The sequence below is a fragment of the Meles meles genome, chromosome 13 (assembly GCF_922984935.1).
Source record: "Meles meles chromosome 13, mMelMel3.1 paternal haplotype, whole genome shotgun sequence".
Lineage (NCBI taxonomy): Eukaryota > Metazoa > Chordata > Mammalia > Carnivora > Mustelidae > Meles > Meles meles.
The window spans coordinates 27,981,516-28,004,308 of NC_060078.1; the positions used below are offsets into that span (position 1 = coordinate 27,981,516).

Consider the following 22,793-nt stretch of genomic DNA (forward strand, 5'->3'; position numbering starts at 1 on the left):
GTCCTAGCAACGGCACTCAGACAACAAAGAGAAATAAAAGGTATCCAAATTGGCAATGAAGAAGTCAAACTCTCTCTCTTCACAGATGACATGATTCTTTATATGGAAAACCCCAAAGTCTCCACCCCCAAACTACTAGAACTCATACAGCAATTCAGTAATGTGGCAGGATACAAAGTCAATGTACAGAAATCAGTGGCTTTCTTATACACTAACAATGAAAATACAGAAAGGGAAATTAGAGAATTGATTCCATTTACTATAGCAACAAGAACCATAAGATACCTGGGAATAAACCTAACCAAAGAGGTAAAGGATCTGTACTTGAGGAACTACAGAACACTCATGAAAGAAATTGAAGAAGACACAAAAAGATGGAAGACTGTTCCATGCTCTTGGATCTGAAGAATAAACATTGTTAAAATGTCTATACTGCCTAGAGCAATCTATACTTTTAATGCCATTCCGATCAAAATTCCATTGGTATTTTTCAAAGAGCTGGAGCAAATAATCCTAAAATTTGTATGGAATCAGAAGAGACCCCAAATTGCTAAGGAAATGTTGAAAAACAAAAACAAAACTGGCGGCATCATGTTACCTGATTTCAAGCTTTACTACAAAACTGTGATCACCAAGACAGCGTGGTACTGGCATAAAAACAGACATATAGACCAGTGGAACAGAGTGGAGAGCCCAGATATGGACCCTCAACTCTATGGTCAAATAATCTTCGACAAAACAGGAAAAAATATACAATGGAAAAAAGACAGTCTCTTCAATAAATGGTACTGGGGAAACTGGACAGTCATGTGTAGAAGAATGAAACTCGACCATTCTCTTACACTGTACACAAAGACAAACTCGAAATGGATAAAAGACCTCAACGTGAGACAGGAATCCATCAGAATCCTAGAGGAGAACATAGCCAGTAACCTGTTCAATATCAGCCACAGCAACTTCTTTCAAAATATGTTTCCAAAGGCAAAAAAAACAAGCGAAAATGAACTTTTGGGCAATCTGTTTTATACATTCATATGTTTACTGCTCACTTCAAAACCAGGGGAAAGAAAATCTGAAAGACATACTACCTCAGTTTATTTTCTAGTCTCAGTGACCTTGAATCTCAAATTTAGTTTTACAGATGAGTTTATAAAACTTTTACCAGCTCACATCAATAAATATATAACCAGACTTTCCAGGGCATATACAAAACAGTACTTCTCCTATAAGGAGACTTAATTATCTGATTACCCTGTAGATAACAACCTAGCTCAGAGCTTCCCGTGTTGTGACATCGGTGTGTTTTAGTGGGTTATTTATGTGTTAAGGTATTCATCCCTGTAGCTCTCAGGATTGCTGGGTGGGACCTAACACTGCTTCAGGCTCCAGAGCCTCTGATTCCCTCTGGCATTAAATTGCCACTACTCTTTCCCAGTGGCTACGTACACGCTTTGATTTTAGAAGACACCGGTTTGTACTGTTACAAAAAAATGTTTAGTAGTTAGTAGATCTTAAAATAAATGAAGTTGGGGCCTGTGGGTGGCTCAATTGTTAAATGTCTGCCTTCAGCATAGGTCATGACCCCAGGGTCCTGGATCCAGTCCTGAATCTGGATCCCTGCTTGGTGGGGAGCCTGCTTCTCCCTCTGCCCCTCCCCCTGCTTGTATTCTGTCTCTCTCTGTCAAATAAGTAAATAAAATCTTTAAAAAAATAAATTAAATTAAATAAATGAAGTAAAACTCTCTATACTTTTGGATTTAAAATAAAAACATATATTTTGATACAGTTTCACTGTACATGTGAACAATAACAAGATACAATCCATTATTGTTTCCTTGTCATTGTTGTTAAAGAACAAAGGAAGAATCATTGAAGGATAAATGTTTTCATCACTTTTCCCCCAGACTTCACAGATTCCTGTACATGCACCATGCCCCGTCTCTTGGCAGCAGAATCACATTCATATCAGATTTCCTGCTAAGGCACATCCGCCCTGGAATGTACTTAGATGCGAAGTGCTATCATTGTACCTCATTTAATACATCTACTAGGGATAAAGCTTGCTTTAATACCTGTCTTTAAATTTTATAAACGAACAATAAGATTGGGTTTGGCAACAAGATGCTGAAAGGCCGTGCTCCTAACTGGGAGCATGTCTGTTGTCCTGACATAGCTGATGACTGACATTAAGTTGGTAAAGTCAATCCTCAATTTCCCTTCTTGCGGTCCTTTTACTCTGTTGTTGATGTTCCTCCTCTCCTGCTCTGTAACACCCCACATCCCTTTGCTCGCAGACTCCAAAGCCTATTCTCTTACCAGGGAATTGCCTGTATGAGGGTCTCAGTGTGAGGTAAAGCACCATCTCCACAGAAGCTCAAAGCCAGGACTTGACAACTCCCCCTCCCCCATACCAACAGCAAAGTGTGGACACATGATTTAAACTCTCCTGAGGGAGTACGATGCGTCGCTCGGGAAGTTGAATTCAGGGCAAGTGAGAAAGAAAGGTGTGACATATTCCTCTTTCCACATAATCTCTTCCTTGGCTGGAGAACATGCATCAAAGCCTGTTCATAGGAGTTTTAGACTTAGAGAAGGTACAAGACATCTAGAACCTCTTTGCACTGATGAATATCTACTCAGCAGGTCTACATTCTCTGCTTCTTTTTCCTTTTAGGCCTTTCCTATCCATACCTCACTGAATATCAGCCTCAAAGTTACGTAGTTTACATAGTCCAGACGTAGGAATATTTTAGGCCCTCTTTATGATTTTCTGAAATCCACTTTAAAGCACTCTATATTATTTCCTCTTTTGATAATAAAGTTTCTGCCATGTCAAAAATGTATTCTTTTTATTAATAAAGTTATTACCAACAGTGTTTTTTGTTTTGTTTTGTTATTTATTCCATGAACTTCTCTCAGGATCTAACTTTACCTTACCTAAAAGGTCAAAAGCCTTTGCACCCCCACTATATATAGATTTCAGTTTTTTTAGCATTTATTTTTTCCTGACAGATTTATATTTCCATTAAATTAAAATGGCAAGATAAAGAAGTATCCTCCACCCACTAACTACATACGGATCCTATTTAAATCCAGTTCTCTTTAGGCGGAAAACAGGTTTTCCAGTCGGAAATTCTAGTAGCTGCTTTCTTTAACTCACAATGCTGGCCCAGGATCCCTATATCCAGCCACAAAAGTACATCCAAAGCCATGGGATCTTCCTCTTCTGTAAAGAGTCTGAGTTGTCATTTAACTTCTGATTTTGGCATCACCAACATGAAGACACTTATTTATCCAGGTTAGCCAAGTGATCTGCAGATAGAAACTTCCTGTTAATATTCTCTGACTGTGGGTTGCCTGGGTGGCTCAGTCAGTTACAGGGCTGCCTTCAGCTCAGGTCATGATCCCAGGGTCCTGGGATCCAGTCCCACATTGGGCTCCTTGCTCCACAGGGAGCCTGCTTCTCTCTCTGCTTCTGCCTGGCACTCTGCCTGCCTATACTCTATCTCTCCGACAAATAAATAAATAAAATCTTAAAAAAAAAATTCTCTGACTGTGTTAAAGGGTGTCAGTACCTAACTGGGGGTCCTATCTCAAACTGCTACTGGGGAAGGGAAGTTCACCAGCAAAAGTTTCTGAATTTGAAGCCATGGTTGCTAATCCTTACAGAGATTTGGTAGAACCATTAATCCATTAGTGAAATTAGGTTCAGTGGGATCTTTCACCAGATGCCATACGAGGATGGTTCTTATAAGCAATAGAATATATAAAAGTCATGATCTCTTGTTCAAAAGCTTGTTAAAGACCTTTTAAACATCTGACCCCAAGTTTTCCGGAAGTCACTAATACCTCACTCTGGAGAGTAATGAATCACGTCCCTGACCTTTTCTCTGCCCCAGCCTTTTACAGAGTCTACTGTTTTTGAGTTTTGTTTTATTGTCTTTTCCTGAACTGGAATGATAACTTGTTCTCTTGCTTAAATGTATTAGAGTGTATCACAGTACAATATTATAGTGAATTTTAAATTTTAAGTTGGTAAAAGGACTTGGGCATCTCTAGATGGGTAAAATGCTACTGGGAAATATAAAAAATAAAGTATGATGTCTGCCTTTAAAGATGTTACAGTCTAGTTGGGGAAACTTGTATGTAAATGACTGATTATGACACAAGGATAAGTGAAATCAGCATTAACTGAAAGACAAGCTCATCCAGGGTAACACAGATAATGGAGAAATTACTTCTGCCTGAAGGGGAATCAGCAGCTCCCATGCAAAGGTGGTGGCATTTGAGAAAATGTAAGACAATAAGTATAATTTTAGAGGGACAGTAGATAACAAAAGACTTTTCACTACTGGAATAGAATTAATACAGGCATGTAGACACAATTCAAGAGTCGTTTTGCTGTTTTGTTTTATTTTAAGCCAGCGCGCACACGACATAACAGTAGGTCTAGAAGAGATGCAAAGAATGATAAATAAATGCAAGACATACAAGTTTCCTTTTCTTCTATAACTTACATTCTACTTGAAGGAAAATCATTTCCATGTAAGTAAATCTGAGTTCATCAACAGCACATAGTTGTCTGGAAGGATTCGGTTGAGTGGCAAGTCCTTTAAAATCTATAGTACATGAAGTCAGAAAGAATTCACTATTGCCAGAGGGAGTAAAGAAAGATTCCTAGAACACATGGGATATGAGCTATTTCTTGAAAGATGGATAAAATGTAAAAATAAAATGTGAAACTGCCAACTTCGATGAGTAGAAAGTGCCTTTGGCCCACAATAGGAAAAACACAAACATACACATACACAGAAATGCATATCTAGGGGAACTCAAATGCCTCCAAAGTTCAGACAGATAAATTAAGTGAGTGAAGCTGTCTAGGTATATAATGAAAGGCAGTGTAGGATACTATGACCCAGGCTTAAAGCAAAGGAAGACATCACTAAGCTCCAGGCAAACTCTGCCCTAGTATTGCCAGACTCTCCCATTTATCAGGATAAGGCATTAATCTGGGTTAAATGTGTGTGTGTGTGTGTGTGTGTGTGTGTGTGATATGTATAAAATTAGAAACTAATTCTTAAAACAAAATAAAATTATGTTGGTCAAAACTCTGCTGGACATGTAAAAATTCTTTTGTATCATATTGAGTAATATCTGGTATGTGGACCACTAATTTTCAAACTCTGCTGGATTGTGGAGTGCAAAAAGTGCCAAAACTAAAACCTTTGTATTTTGTTTTAGGATTATTTAAGGTTATAGACCAGAGATGCAACATAAGAAAAGTAAGTAAACATGTTTTAATCTGGCTACAAAATGTAGGATATTTATATGTAAAAAATATTAAATGAAAGGGACTTGATAGGAGTTGCTGCTATCAAAATTTTTAAAATTATTTTTAGATAAAATCCATTTCAAAAGTCTATTGTTTAAATTGGTCACAAGAAAAAATATTTGTTGGTTCAAAATTATTTTCAACTATCTCATGTGTCTTCAAGAAGAAAAATTGCAACCATATGGCCCTTCTCCATTCTCTTAGGGGGAGGATTCTGGGTCCATGTTTTCCAGTTTGGGCCTGATGAAGTACTTGATGAATTGCCTTTTATTTGCCTTTACTATAAGTTGCCAGCAGTGAATGTCACCTCTTGGTCGGGTTCATGTATGTGCCTGCTCACTTTTGGTCCGTGAGGCTGGCTGACATTGAAACCAGGAAGAGTTTGGTGGTTTGCAACAGATGCTTTTGGGCCTGCTAATTTCTGAATTTGATGAGTCCATAAATAACATACAAAAAAACCCCACTATTATCAGTCCCCTCTTTATTTAGGTTTCTCCCCAGCCTACTATGAAAAAACTCAAGTTGGTGTTAAGAATATAACTTCTAAGCCTTCACATTAAAATTGAGAAAGTTTGTTATTTAAAAGAAAAAGCTAATATATTTCCTCTCCCCTATTGGGAATTCCTGACAGATGAAGAAGCTTCATAACAGGAAAAAATTGGGCAGAATATCACATGGAGATTACAAAATCATGATTCTGTTGAGTGAAATGTAGCATTCCAGATGTTGCCTACATTTCACTTAAAACCAACTGCTAAGGTTTATGAACAATGCAAATCCCTAAAATGTAGCAGGGCAGTTCTGCTTCCTAATGCTGAGAAAACACTTAGAAGATCATCAAATCTTGAAAATATGCTAATGAGCCACAAAGTCTGATTAAAATCAAAGGTGCAATGTTCCAAAAACACTCTGTGATTTAGATAAGCATGACTTAGGTTTCATCATTGATTACAGTACTTTAAGGCAAATTTTGCAGTGATAAGGAAGTCTCAATAATAAAAACAATTCACTAAGCTACTTATTAAGTTATTTTCAGGAAGCAGGGTCAAGACCTGAGAACTGTATAAGAGGAAAGAAAAACAGGCCACATAGACCATTCACTTGCTAAAATGTGAACTATTAAGGCTTCATGACACAAAGCATGACATTTCCAATTACTTAATTTGATGATTATTTATAAATATTAAATCCAAGTTACAAACAGATGTGAACAAAGATGAACATCTTCTGTTATTTAATTATGGAGGCCAGAATAGTTGGAAGTATTTTTCACAGACAATATCTCTGTGGGAGGGAAAATGTTCACATATTTCAACTTTGGTTAAGATCAAACTGATCTAATTAGCATTTTCAACTAACTTATTGCTCATAATTCCCTTTAGTGGGGTATGCCTTTGATAAATTTCAAGAAAAACTGGAGAAAAGTTTGGAATTAGACATATAAAAGAAAAATGAGAATCCCTTCCCATAGATAAACCAAAAAATTATCTGAAAAACTAAAATGACAAAATTGGAAAGTCATAAATTATAATTACATTAATAATGAGACAGAATAACCCAGAATCATTCTATATTTATTATATTGGGGCACAGGACATAGTTTACCTGGAGAATTTTAATTACAGTTACATACAATTAATTAGAGGAAAAAGGACTTCTCTCTATCTTCTGAATGAATGAATTTTGTAGCCATATTGGTTAGTTATTGTGTAAGGTCATTATATATCATAAAGCTATTGACAAACTTGTAATTAAATGTGTAAATAACTTTGACTTATTCTTATTTTCTTATTTCAGATTATAAGAATTGATTGTGAACAGGGTTCCACAACACACTTTATGTCGTGGACAATTTAGATTTGCTTGTGGCAGATATAAACTCTATCCTATGGAATCTAAACCTATAAACCTGGTACCTCATAGACATTGTGACCATAAAAGTGTGTTCACAAGATATTACTAATATGATTACAGAACTGAGACAGTGGCAAGGTATATTTAAAATCCTGGTAGACTAGACCTCTTCAGTTCCCTGCAGGAAATTTTCATTTGGCTAAAAAGAGAACCCCTGATTCATTCTTCTTTTACTTACAATTCCATTCTTAGAAAGTAGGAAAAAAAAATCAGATAACTCTGTACTTGATTTGGACAACAAGGAAAATACCAGTCAAATTTGGTTTGTGAAGGAGATGCAGAACTCCCATAACACAACTGTCTCCATTAAGCAAGTAAATATATTGCTATACCTCGTTATGTGGTATGTGGTACGTGCCACATGGGATCTACCGTGTGCCCTATTTGTGACATCAGTGGCTTTGGAGTTGTTACAGAAATAAAACATCAAGACTTGCAGATACACCTCCTCCATCTTTCCTTAGCATATCCACAATGTTTCACTCTTTTAGAAATATTTTTAAAGAGATCATGAGAAAACTACATGCCAACACTCATCAATGATTTTCTGTATCAAGATATTAGGAAAACAGAAACACTAATCATCAATTCAGAGAACATCAAATTCAGAGAACAATCTTGCTCAGCTTACCTTGAGGTATACCTGTTCAGGACTAGTCCCTTGTGAGGGTTTATTTGATTGTTGATATGTTTCTCTTACTCATTTAGTTTTAAGAAGAGGCCCTTTCCTGACCCCTCAAAATCACCCGTCCTCATTCCTGCTACTATTTTCACGAAACAATGTACGTATTGTCCAAATTTCATATGTCCTATCCATAACCTAAGGAACAATTCTCTAGACAGAATCAATGACTTAAGTATGGAATTTCTAATATTTTAGTAATCATGGGTACACCATCTCCCTAGTGTTAGAAGGTAATTACTAAGAAAACTTCATCTTGGGGATTTCACAGAGCACAACGTGTTTTCATAGAAAAGGTTTTGCCATGATGACTTCTAAAAATAATTGATTGCCCTCTTTCAAATTATATCCACTTTTTTCTAAATCCATTGAATTCATATACTTCTGTAAGTTTCATGGAGAAATATCAATAGCATTAAAGATAAGAATGCATTTTAAAGAGTGATTCAAAATAAGCATTTACTGGCTGATATAGAAAATATTAACCTGGGTGCTGCAACCAAAATAAAATCCTGATTCTATATTTCTTAAGCAATCAAAGAAGATCATGTAAAAGAACAAAATGCTGTTTTACAAACAGACTGTGAAAGAAGGCACAGAGCATTTCTCTGGAAATGTAGGATAAGTTTGCTGTTTAAGAAATGTAAACAAAAGCGCGGGGGTACCAAAGATATAGCTAAAAGGGGATTTGGAAACTACTACATACATATCACATCTGGTCTAATTATCTATCTTAACAGTTCTGGCATTAATAAACATTCACAAGTGGCTAAGGCCTGTGGGTAATTCATATAACACATGTATTTATAAAAGACTCATTTTTCCCAATGAAAATATTTACTTCTAGACATAAATTTCAAATCATATAACCAAAAGAGGCAAGGACCTATCAGATGGGAGAGCAATCCATTTCAAAACAAGCAACACAGGCAGAGATCTGCTTGCCATGTGTATGAGTGGTAGCTATATGGAAGAAAGTATCAGGAACAATGGAGCTGTTATTGGGGACTGAGACTTACCAGTAGTTGTCAGGAAGTTAACGTTTCTCATCACACCTTCAGTGTAAGCTCCTGGCTCATAACTGTCCATTTCACCTGTGACAATGTGAGCAACTCTTGCTGCCCGTCCTCTGATAGCACCTGCAGCACGGTCTAAATTATCAACATCCTGGTCTCTCAATGCTATGATACACTTGTTGACATCTTCAAGGATATGGCTCTCTGTAAGAAAACAGATCCAATTAGTATAGCATATTGTAATTCATGTTAACTTCTGACTTCAGATGTGGTACTCGTTGGGAATAAAGGACACACTGACAAAGAAAAAAAAGACAATTTTGCTTTTATCTCTTTAATAGAAAAATTTGTGAAGTATAGAATTTTGTTTTATCTGCAGTTTTATAGATTACATATTATTTTAGATTTTTGTTCCAACTGACTTGATTTTAGATTTAAGTGGCATATGGGTGCAAATTGAAAATTTTTAGATTAAAATAAAAATAAAACATATAATGATGGAACACTTAATTCTGATTAAATGCAACACTGTACAGATTATAAAACACTTTAAAAATGTCAGTTATCCTAAATATATAGAAAAATAAAACTATGGAGCTCTAATTCAACTAATGTTCATTGGTGTGTAACAGAATTTAAGTTATAGTGGAGGCTTCCCCATACAACAAGCAATTCTCTGGACACCAAAGGAGTGTTCTACGATTCAATTCTTTTTTATTTTTTTTTTTGCATTTTTTAAAATTTCTTTTTCCATTTTATTTATCTTTTCAGCGTAACAGTATTCATTGTTTTTGCACAACACCCAGTGCTCCATGCAAAACGTGCCCTCCCCATTACCCTGATATGAGGACATGGAGAAGCAACATAGAGGGTTAGGGGAATAGGAGAAGAATAAATGAAACAAGATGGGATTGGGAGGGAGACAAACCATAAATGACTCTTAATCTCACAAAACAAACTGGGGGTTGCTGGGGGGAGGTGGGATTGGGAGAGGGGGAGAGGGCTATGGACACTGGGGAGGGTATGTGCTATCGTGAGTGCTGTGAAGTGTGTAAACCTGGCGATTCAATTCTGATACTACCTACCCAAGGATAGCATCAGATCCCACAAGTTAAGGAGTCATTCCTCTAAGACTGTCCTCCACCCCACATTAGAGACAGTTGCAAGTCCAGGTTATTACTTGTACTTCTGACTCCACTGGCTATAGATCAGCTCCCGCGACTTCCTGGTTGGGTTTGATTAATTTGCTAGAGTGGCTCACGGAACTCAGAGAACATTTTACTTGTTAGATTTAACTTTTATAATTCAGGACAGCCAGATGAAAGGGATGTATAGAGCAAATCACATGGGAAGGGTAAGGGCTTCCATGCCTTCTCCTGGTATGCCATTTTCCACACATCTCCAAATAGTCCCAACCTGGCAGCTCTCTAAGCCCTGTCCTTTTTGGGTTTTAGGGAGGCTTCATTACAAACGCATGATTTATTAAATCACTGGCCTTTGGCAAATGATTCAACCACCAGTCCCTCTTCCTTCCTGGAGGCCAGAGGTGGGACTGAAAGTTCCAAAGTTCCAACTTTCTAATCACATGGTCCATCATCTTGGCAATCAGCCCCCAGTGGGGGGGTGGGGTGAGGTGGATGATACAAAAGTCACCTCATTAACATAAAAAATACTTTTATTGCTCTCATCATTTGGGAAATTCTAAAAGTTTTGAGTTCTATACCAGAAATGGGACAAATGTTTGTACCAGAAATGGGAAAAACACCAAATATATATTTCTTAAAATAGATCACAGTATTACGTTTGCCAATTTTCTTTGGTCTGCTTGATTAACTCATACTATAATTTCAAAACTCTAGTCAAATAAATGTTCCTTCCTCAGGAAATCCATGCTGACCTACAGCAAGAAAAATTTGGTTGGATTCCCATTAAATGGCTTATATGTTTTCATTATAGCTTCTTCCCCTGGTTTAATGATGTACTAATCAAACAGTCTCTCTAGTAGACAATGAAATATCTAAGAGCGTAAAAATTTTATTTTATTGCTTGAGGTATCATATCTAGTCTCTAGTACAATTCATGGCACCTATTAGATGAACAAGAATGTTTGTTGAATGAAATTCTCTGGTAACATACCTAGGACCAGTAAATTATTTTGTCTAAATCCTAAATCATGGTTTATGAACATAGGTAGATACATATCTTTACTTAAATTTAGTCGATTTAACCCATCTCAAGAACAATCAGGTCATTTGCATGAAAAGGATTAAATGCTGAAAACCTTCATTATAAATTCACTAGTTTTAACCTAAGTTGTTGCATTCAGTTATGAATATGTTATTAAGGCCTATAATAAATCCAAGCACAGTACCATCTCAATAGAAAATGCATGTATATCATCACCATCATATTTCTAGAACTGAAAATACAAGTTTCAATGTAGACAGTATAAAATCATCAGCTTTTTTAGTTTTTAAGACTATAGATGTGCACTTTAACAACACAGTAAGAAGCTGTTATTGTTCAAGTATGTTGGTAAGTTTTTTTTTAAACTAATACTACTGATACATATGTATATGTATGTATATGTATACGCACATAATAAATGTGTAATCTGTATTCACTAAATTATGCACTAAAATACTCACTAAAGGTGGTTAATTTGGGATTACAGAGCTGTTTTGACTCAGTCCTATAGAAGTGAAAAAATAGGGAAAATGGTGTTTATTCTTAGAAGAATAATTATCTAATAAATTATAATTTTCTGTTTAATTTAAGGTGAAATCATAGCTGGCACAAACTATTTTTTTCCTAGTAAATTTTGCACAAGAAATAATATATATACAAAGACTATTCACTAAGAATGAATTGAAGTTTCCTTCTTTTGTAGAACAATGATATACACAGTCATCAACTTATTTTATTATTTAAAGCATAGATTTAAAAGATAGCAAGGGTTTTTCTGGTTCTTTTTTGCTGGCTTTATGAGAGTTTGTGTGGTTATTGCTTTAAATTGAGCCTCATAATAAGACATCATACTATTAATCACATTGAAGAATTATAGAGGGGAGGTCAGAGATGGAAATGAAAGTCCTACGTGAACATATGCAACATGTAAAAAATAAGTGAAATAAGTGTAGAGAAACATGTAACCAGACTTTACCCGAAGCAGTTATATTGAGAATGTTGAGATGATGACTAAATGATCTTTTGAATTACTAAGATTAAATATAGCACAAAAGCATTAGGAAAGGTTTGCAAAATTTCCATTATTGTGACACTTTCACATTACCCTGAATGTTTCACAAGATGCCAGAAATTATTTCATGAAATTCTAAACATAGAATGCCAGAAAAAGAAAATAAGAATGCTGGGCACCTCCCACATATGCACAATAACTAAACATTAAACTCTTCTTAAAAACAAGGATTTCTTAACAACCTGAGGGTTTTGAAGGGTCAGGGGTGGGAGGTTGGGGGAACAGGTGGTGGGTAATGGGGAGGGCACGTTTTGCATGGAGCACTGGGTGTTGTGCAAAAACAATGAATACTGTTACGCTGAAAAAATAAATAAAATGGAAAAAAAAATAAATAAAATGTATTTAAAGTGCAAAAAAAAAAAAAAAAAAAAACCCAAGGATTTCTTTGCTATTCCTATTTCAGGTGAATTTAAGTAGCTAGAAAGGTCTTCAGGATAACTTGAGTTTTTATGTCCAGCTATATAACCTTAAGCCTCTAGGACAGAAATTAAACACCAAATACCTAGTGTAAAACTTCTTACTGATGTATCTCTGAAGCTTTTGCTAATGAAACAGGATTACTTGTTAGACATAGCAGAGCTCGTTAGGAGCTCTGCCTTCATTTTATTTATTTATTTTTTAACTGTAGATACACTTGAACTAAAAAATTACCTCATTTTTAAAATGAGGTTTAAGAGAAAGAAAATGCTATTACAGAACAAGTACATTCAGAATACTGCATTTTTTTTTAAAGATTTTATTTATTTATTTGACAGAGAGAGATCACAAGTAGGCAGAGAGGCAGGCAGAAGAGAGTGAGAGGGAAGCAGGCTCCCTGCCGAGCAGAGAGCCCGATGCGGGACTCGATCCCAGGACCCTGAGATCATGACCTGAGCCGAAGGCAGCAGCTCAAACCACTGAGCCACCCAGGCGCCCAGAATACTGCATTTTTTTGTAGAATAGATTGAAGATTTGTCTTTGTTTCAGAATTCCAGTTTAACATTTGATGTGAGGTGAAGAGTGGAATGTTCTGGTGTTACGGCAAGTCCTGGAGCACATTATTTTTAGAACAGAGAATTGCTGAAGTACTAACAATTTCTATCAATCATTTTATGGCTATCTGGAGATGCAAAGGGTGACTTCTATTATGTTGGAAAACAGTAATAAACAAAGCAATAAAGGAAGGGATCTTAAACAAAAAGATAATTCATCTGTTGCAAATTTCTCTGGGTAACTCCATCTCCAGTCACTGTGGCATCACACAGAAGATTTTAAAGTGCATTTAAAATTCTCTATGCTTTTTTCTTAATTCTTCACTTTTCCACAATTAAAGCCAAACTTTGCCTTAGAGAAAGTAGAAAATGCATGAAAAAATCCAGAGAGAACAAAAAGTTAATTTATTGACATTTGACTTCCAAAACAGAATTTTAAAATCCATAGCCCAAAGAAAATACTGGAAGTAGAAGCACATTTTATTTGCAAAAAGCAGACGTTGTTGAGAGGTAAAAAGTCTGTTTTCTTTTCATTCCCAAAGCTGGGCTTTGAATATATCAGTGACAAAGCCTGAAGAAGTAGAGGCTTTATGTTACAATCTCTTCAGTGGGGAATACTATACCATCAACTGTTTTCTCCCCTGATATCTGTGTACCGAAAACACAATTCTAAGGGGAAGAGAAGAGAGAAAAAGATATTTTTTCTAAAGATTTTTTTTTCCTAAAGAGACTGAGTTATAAGCCAAAAGAGGTTAAATTTCTTAAATTGGCAACGGCAAGATTAGCTTTTCACAGTATATGAGCTCAGAGAGGTAAGCTAAGTTTAATTATAAGAAAATAAATTTCCATTTTTGCACACTTGGACCTATAACTATAAATTTAAAATTCATTACATAGGCAACTACACAAATGTTCAACAAATAAAAACAAACACAGCAATTTTTCTTTCTCTTTTACCAAAAAACGTGAAACCAAAAGCAAACGGAATACACCAGTTAAGTTACTTTTTGTTTATGTATCTAAGGTGGTTAAAATTTCTATTTGGCAAGAATTTGGTCATGAGGACTGGTCTCCAAATTAACTGATACCCTGAATAAAGATGTAGGCAGGCACAGGTACTATTTTGAGAATAAAGAGCACGTACAGAGTTAAAAAGATAACATTTTAAAATTCCTCATCCCTTTTCTTCTTTTTTTAATTTAAATTCAATTCGCTGACATATAGTACATCATTAGTTTCAGATGTAGAGTTCAATAATTCTCCTCATTCCTTTTCTACAGCCTAAAAACCTTTCATCTGTCTCTTCTTCCGAACATAAATAGTACTTCAAGTTAGACGATGAGATGACATAAAAGATAAAAAAGGTACAATCTCTGTCCACAAAGACTATACAAGTTAGTAACAAGAAATATCTTCTTTCATCATCCTTTACTCTTCCCAAAATACAGATGCCACAATTATCATCATTTTATCATTCTAATGAAGTTTTGTTAAAGTTTTTTAAAAAAACTCTATAGTATAAAAATACATTATATGTTTATTAAAAAAAAAATTTGGAAGGGGAGGTGAACCATAAGAGACTATGGACTCTGAAAAACAACCTGAGGGTTTTGAAGGGTCAGGGGTGGAAGGTTGGGGGAACAGGTGGTGGGTAATGGGGAGGGCACGTTTTGCATGGAGCACTGGGTGTTGTGCAAAAAGAATGAATACTGTTACGCTGAAAAAATAAATAAAATGGGAAAAAAAAAACTCTATAGTATTTATGCACATGCAATTCTATAGAAATCAAAACCACAAAAGAAAGTCACTGAAACCTTCAAGTTTCTTTCAGTATGTCTTAAGTAGGCTCTTAGAATTTATTAAAAAAATTATCAGAAACTTGGAAATAGGCAAATGTATTATTGCATGCCCTTGCAGTGTCCTCCAGGGCAGAAATTGTGAATCAGGTCTAAGATCTAATCTCCCCAAGGGTGTATATCTTTGTTCCACTTGCTATTTACTATTGGTTAGGATATTTTACAACTCAATCAGAGGGGATGTTCATTTGTTTCAAAACTGACAGCCATATAATAATTCTTGTCACATAGTAATGCAACTTAATTATTATCTGGTAGAGATAGAAGTAATTTTTGTAGTAAAGATATTCCTGAAGGTTACATTTTATTGCTTTGTAGTACATTAGTAAGTTGTGTGTCTAAATTAGTAATTTTATTTAATCACTCTTTCTTCATCCAATTCTCCTTAAACAAGACTTATCATGATATTGAATTTTTGACACAAACTCAATTTAAATTTGTAAAAATCTTGCTTTCAACTTTGGAAAATTATTATTTGACTGTGTGCTTTGGCTTGGAAGGTACTAATTTTGTTTCAAGTATTTTTTTCCTGTTTAGGGGTAAAAATAACATAAAACAAAAGTTACATGTTAAATTATAGACCTATATTTTAAATGCAAGACTATAAAGCTTCTAGTAGAAAATCTAGGTAACCTAGGATTTGGCAATGATTTTTTAAATACAACACTGAAAGTATAAATGATGAAAGGAAAAACTGACAAGTTGGAATTCATGAAAATTAAAAACTTCTGCTCTGCAAGAGACACTTTTAAAAGGATAAAAAGACAAGTCACAGATGGAGAAAAATATTTGCAAAATGCATATCTTATAAAGGAAGGTCTATATCCAAAAGTTGTAAGGAATTCTTAAAACTCAACAATAAAAAAAAAAAACCCTCAGTTAAAATGAGCAAAAGATCTGGGCAAACATCTCACCGAAGAAGATCCACAAATGACAAATAACCAATGCATATCACCAGGAAATTGCAAATTAAAGCCAGTGAGATGCCACAATACATCTACCAGAATGGCCAATTCCAGAACACTGGAAATATCATGTGATGACTATGGGGCAACAGAAATTCTCATTCATTGCTGGTGGGACTGCATAATGTATATTAACTTTGGAAGATAGCTCTGAAGCTTCTTATAAACTGAACATATTCTTACCATACTATCCAGCAATTGCACTCCTTAATATTTACACAAAAGAGTTAAAACTTACATTCCTACAAAACCTTCACATGCGTGTCATAGCAATTTTAATTATCATTACCAAAATTTGGAAGCAAACAAAATGTCCTTCAATAGATGAATGGAAAAACAAACTGATAACCTCTAGACAATGAGATATTATTTAGCAAAAAAAAAAAAAAAAAAAATGAAATGAGCTCTCAAGCTGAAGTAGGAACGCTGAAGGGGCTCCATTTTACAAAGGTCCTGTCTCTGCTGTTTTTCTGCTAAGCTTCATTTACTCCTGTTTCATAATTTGCCTCTGAATAACACCAAAATATCCGTATTCCCACTTGAAGGGGGAAGCAAAAAAGTTAACCATTCTGAGTTTTGTCCTAGTCCCCAAACACCTAATAACATCCAAGAAGAGCCAAATCCCAAACATGCTTCAAGACATTACCTTCAAACAAACCTTGGATGACACTGGCATCAATACCCATACCTTTGCTGACTTATAGAATAATGTTTATTGTTCACCTGACACTTGCCTTTGATTGGACCCTACCCTGGATTCCTGGAGGAACATGGACCCTAGACCCTTCTCTAATATAAGCCCCTAACCCCAGGCAATGATGAGATTCCTTCTCCTTTCCTTCCCAGACACTCTGTCTGCTATTCTCTGTCATTTAGGCTATTCAATACATTTTGTTTTCACTTTCTCTGGCTCACATTTGATTTCTACCCTGTGTGAAGCCAAAGACCTTCTTGGATGGTCCTGTGGGACCCTCTCCTGGATCCTCAGATCTACCTACTTGCATAAATGCCACACACACACACATACACACACACACACACACACAGGAAATTTGAATACCTATTGCTAATGAAAGAAGCCAGTGTGAAAAGGCTACCTATTGTATAATTCCAGTTATATGACATTCTGGAAAAGACAAAACTTTGGACACAATAAAAATAAAAGATAATGGTTGCTAGAGATTCTGGAGTAAGGACAGTGGGATAGATGAAGCACAGGAGATTTTCAGTATAATGAAACTATCTCTTATGATAATTTCATGGTGAAGAAATATTAATATACATTCATTAAAAACCATAGAATTTACAACAAATAATGAACCTTAATGTAAACTATAGAATTTAGTTAATGAATCAATATTGGTTCATCAATTGTACCTATCAAGGAGATCCTTCAAATAGCTGGTATTAAGTGTTAATGTCCATTTTAGACATTTAATAAACATTATTTAACTTCTAAATTGTGAAAGAACTTATAATGTTTAATGCTACATAGTCAATAACATTTATTATCTACAGATGTCTACAATTAATAAGGTAGTAATTTTGAACATATTTCAATTTTTCCTAGAATATAACTAAGAAAATGTTTGGTTCTTTCCTCAACTCTCTTAGCTTTCATACAGTAATATCTATGTCAGTTTGTTTGAGGTTTTTTTTTTTTAATAATTTGGGAATGACTGTTTTTCATCAAGAATTGTGCTAAACATCATATGTGTATTACTTTATTAAATTCTTATAATAATCCTGAGATATGTATGTTACATTTCAGCATTAAAGATGAAGAAATACTTTGAACAGATAAGTATCTTTCCAAAACTCATAGTTACTATAACTGAGCCATAACTCAAAATCAAGTTTATCTCATCTGCTAAGGTCCTATAAATGCTAAAAGTCTCATCTGGGGCTTTAAAATATAGTGATTCCATAATTATATTATTTAACTATTCCAAGTGTATAATGGGAAGGGGAAGGTTACAGGTTAAATATTTTCTACATTTATAAAAATGATGTCAAAAGATTGTTTATAATATTATATAGATGAATGCATTGTAATTTTTCACATTAATTTTCATTGAACATGAGATATCATCTATGTATATTTTAGAAAGATAGTTTTAATTCTGCAAATCTAACATGGATAGTGCTCTAGTCATGTTAATATTCTGGCTCTGTATAGAGCCATCATAGCTAGAGGGAACCTAAAGCATCTAGAGACATCACCAGAGAAAATGGCTGTAGAAGAAGCAATTAACAAATGAAGTTCAATTCCACAGCTATTTCGCTATTCTTTTTTTTTTTCTAAAGATTTTATTTATTTATTTATTTGACAGACAGAGATCACAGTAGGCAGAGAGAGAGAGGAGGAAGCAGGCTCCCCACTGAGCAGAGAGCCCGATGTGGGGCTGGATCCCAGGACTCTGGGATCATGACCTGAGCCGAAGGCAGAGGCTTTAACCCACTGAGCTACCCAGGCGCCCCTATTTCGCTATTCTGATGTAGGAGAAAAAGTTTTGGTTATTGCATTGTATGCTGCTCTTATTTTGATGAAATAAACTAATAGAAAAAAATGAACCAAACTTTAGGCATTCTTATTCAACCCATATTTTTCTGGAATGACTCCTCTTAGATGGAGCTTTTTCATGTTAATTGTCCCAGTCTTCCTCTCCCATCGACTAAGAACCTATTAACATCTAATATCAAAGCACTGGGCTTAAAAAAAAAAATCCAAGATAGCTTTGAGAATATTACCAGACTGAACATCAGGACTGTCAGCAGGAACAGACAGTAGTGAGCAGTTCTCCCATATTATGCAATCAAGCCATTCAGTTCCTGCACACTGGATGCCAATGTTAGATGCCTCTGTTGCTGAACACTCTTGTAAAAATCAGTCAGTATTCATTTGGGTGTTATTCCTTGTTTATAGTTCAAAATACAGAACAACTTGGGTGTCCAATTATGAAATTTGTATTTTGGGGCACAGAGATTAAAAAAAAAAATCCTGGCACTATTTTAAATCACTTCCTTGAGTATATCATACACACAGTAGAGCAGAAACTCCTAAAAATAAAGGACACAAAATGACAAATGCAAAGATAAAATTAGGAACAAATGAATTATTAAGTTGGCAAACTTCCTTCCTTCCTTCTTTTTCTCTCTCCCTTCCTTCCTTTCTTCCTTCCTCCCTTCCTTCCTTATAGAAAGTTCAGTTGTCTCAATTACCTTCTAAGATACATGTCTTCACATTGTAAAGGCTAGCAATTAAAAAGAACAATATTATTATTGTATATATGCCATAGGGAAGCTACTTCCACAGTCAATGAATTTATTTAAACCCACTCACAATGTATTTTTGTTGAAATTTATATTTTTCTTATATGTTGGTCTCAGATGCACAAAAATTTCCATTATATCTCCATGAGATAAATTCTTTCTCAATCTCATTAGTAATTGTTTTTAGGAACCTATTAAAATCTGAAGTTTGCCATACATATGACAAAGAAAACCATGGGTTAAAAGTAAATCCGAAGTGTGGTTTCTGATCATCCCCAAATTAGTGTCATCAACAAAATAGTCTGAATCATCATGATTGTTTCTGATAATATGTAAAACCCCTCAAAAATACAAGTAATTGGACAGCAAATTATAAGAATTGATAAAAGGTAAAGGGTAAAAGACACTGCTTAAAATATATAGGTGCCATCCTTTCAGAGAATTCCATATACTTCATTTTAACTTGGATTTCTAGAATTGTGCTTATACGGTTTATTTACCTTCCCATGGGGTTTCTCCATGAAGTTCTGACAAAGCTCCAGGAGATTCTCAAACGGATCCAGCTCATAGCCATCCTATAACTTCTGAACTATATCCCAATTTCACCAGCATTAGTCATTTTTTTCTCTTTAGGAGTTCTTTCTCACTGTCCTATGTATTTATAGACTGTTAATTGATTTTCTAATTTAACTCTGTGAAAACATACACTGGATCCAAAATCTTACTGGATAAACATGGGTTTATTCATACATTAAAAGAAGGATATTAAAAATCCTTTTGTTAAATTTAAACATTTTTTTCTTCTAAGTAGGATGAAATTAGGCAGCGATAATTAATGATGCAGTTTATTACACTCTATTTAAAATGTACTGAAACACTGAGTGAAATTGTCATGAATTAAAATTTCAAGAGAATGATTATAAAGGTTTTCACCTTATAAGTTGGGTATTTACATGAAAATGAAATTTAATGTTGATAGCATGCATTAACACCTCGTAAATAAACCCATGTATGGGACTGCTATAGTAGAACCACCTAATTAAAAGGTAGAACAGTCTTTTCTTTTTCTGTGACAGGTATAGAAATGTTTGTGAGTGATTCAGCAATGGCAAGTAACAAATCACTAAAATAGATATTAGGTATTTTAGAGAAATAAATTCAGTCTTCAATCTATGCCGTAGATTGGTGGAGTTAGGTCAGGAAACAAGAATCACAAAATTATGGCTCTCAAATTGTTTTTCTAGTAAACAAAGATGCCCTCCTACACATATGTAGGCTTCTAGATTTATGTCATAATTAAATTTAAACACAGCTACTGATTAAAATAACAACTACCAATGAGTCTATTTTATAATGCAAACTAACCATTGGTGAACATAATAACTTTATTTAATGGAATGTCATAAAACAACTTAAAAGCTTATAAAATATTTAAATTGCATAAAAGGAGAGGTGTGAGAAAATTTTAAGGGGAAACATTGGGATATATATCTATTAAAATAGAAAACTTGATTAAAATCATATATATGTATTTGTTAATTTACAATATACTATATAATTACATTCCTTTCCAGAAAGTCTGGAAAAAAAACTTTTTTTTTTTTTTCTAAAACTCCTATTGTAATTTTAATAGACAGTGGCATTATGGATAAATTTCATTTTTTTTCCAAAACATTCAGTTATTTTCTATAAAATAATTCTGTATAGAGTAATATATAAGTATTACCACATTAAAGATTACTATTTCAGATTATAGTCTATTTTTAATTAATAATGTCATTAAAGAATGAACCTTAATAGGCAAAACTTGGAAAACTACACACACCACCATTTGTTAGCAACTTTATCTTACTGAAGTAAATACAGATCTGATACCCCCAACTAAATCTTAATACTCTTAATTATTCCAGGATTATTTTTCCTCTTTGTCTTTCTACTTGCAAACTAGTAGCAATTGTAAGATATTTTTTAAAAATTCATTTATTCAATGGGTATTTGTGAACTTTCTACCACTATTTTGTTAAGATATAGAAGATGACAATATAAATAAGTCACTATCTTTAAAAGAACTCACAGTCTAATGACAGAAACAAGCAAATAAATAAATGACCATAAGGAATATATGATACGTGCTCCAATGTACACGGATAAGAGTGCCTAGACTATTTCTTTTTCCTACAATGTGCTTCCTCTGGCTTTGCATATCTTTGCATTATATAACATGGATTGCTCCATTAAAATCGGATTGATCACAGTAAGTATGTCTCAGTGCTCGTGGAAATACTTTTTCAAAGTTCCCAGTGTATTTATAAGTTCCTTGATGATGGTGAAATTAGGTGTAGAATAATTCTCCCATCAAAATGTTAAGTATACATTCAACAGTCCCTAATGTCTCCAATTATGAAAAGTTGTAGACAAGTAACTGGCATATTGTGGGAGTCATTGCTAGAGTGACTTCTGCATAAAAAATGAATTTCTCGACATTTCTTTTATCATATAATGCATTTATATGTATTATTTTATTAGATGGCTTATTTATTGTTTACATCTTTTGTTTTTCTTTGCACATTTTAATTGTTTTTAGTTACTTCTTTTATGATTTGCGAAATACAATTCAAGTCCTTTTTGTATGGATATCTCAGTTTAGCCTAGATTCAATTTAGGAAAAGAGGCATGAAATTTTTTTAAATTTCCTACTGAAAGATTTTTTACCAAATTAGTTCTTTTATTTCCCCAATTCTGTGCTCAAGAATAAGTTTTCACCTCATTTAGAAACTTTCAAGGTGAAAATTTGCACAAATAGCAATCATATGTTCAGCAATTACAATGATTGCCTGGGACCAATGCAATCTATCTATAAGGTACTGTAGTTAAAAGAAATGTTTGCCAAGATTCAAACATGATGAAAGACAGTAGCATATAGAACAAACATCATATAATAAGTAGCACAGTAGGGGAAGCTAGTGGAAGTATGCTATTGAGGCCAATGATAAAAAAATCAGGAAGAAAGGTAACATGACAACAAAAACTCCGATAGTAATAAGAGGTAAGCTGTTAAAAAGACTAATAAAAGTGTGAAACAAAATATGTTTTGGTTTTTTGATGTTAAATCTAATTAAAAAGCAGGGAAATGTAATCTTTGTTCAAGATCTTAAATAAAGTTTTAAGGTATTTTTGTTAAAAAAAAAAAAAAAAGGTGAAGAGCCTGGTTGGCCTACACAGCTTATCCTCTTTTTAGTTCTAAACCTCCATTGTCAGACCATCTAATCAAAACATCTTGAACAAATTCAGTGTTATTATCTCAGTAACCTTGCCTGGAAGGCCATTCCTCGCATTTAAGCATCTCTGCATGAAAAACAGATTCAGAACATCTGGTCTGATTTCGTTTTCCTTAATTTTCATTTTGTTGCCTTTTCCATTTTATTTCCTTTTCCAGTAATGTTTGTTGACCTGCAAATAGTAATTTTCATTCCTATTGTGATCTTTATTCCATTGTCTATTTTTAGGGTTAGTGGTTTACCT

The 22,793-nt window shown here is 34.4% G+C and overlaps 1 protein-coding gene across 1 annotated transcript in view; it reads right to left on the bottom strand.

The window, feature by feature from the left end:
• The window catches only part of CTNNA3 (catenin alpha 3), a 1,394,003-nt gene that overhangs the window by 428,557 nt on the left and 942,653 nt on the right, over positions 1 to 22,793 (bottom strand). Inside the window, exon 10 of the mRNA XM_046026581.1 lies at positions 8,951 to 9,151. Within this exon, the coding sequence (XP_045882537.1) occupies positions 8,951 to 9,151 (201 nt within the window). The remainder of the gene's footprint in view (positions 1 to 8,950; positions 9,152 to 22,793) is intronic.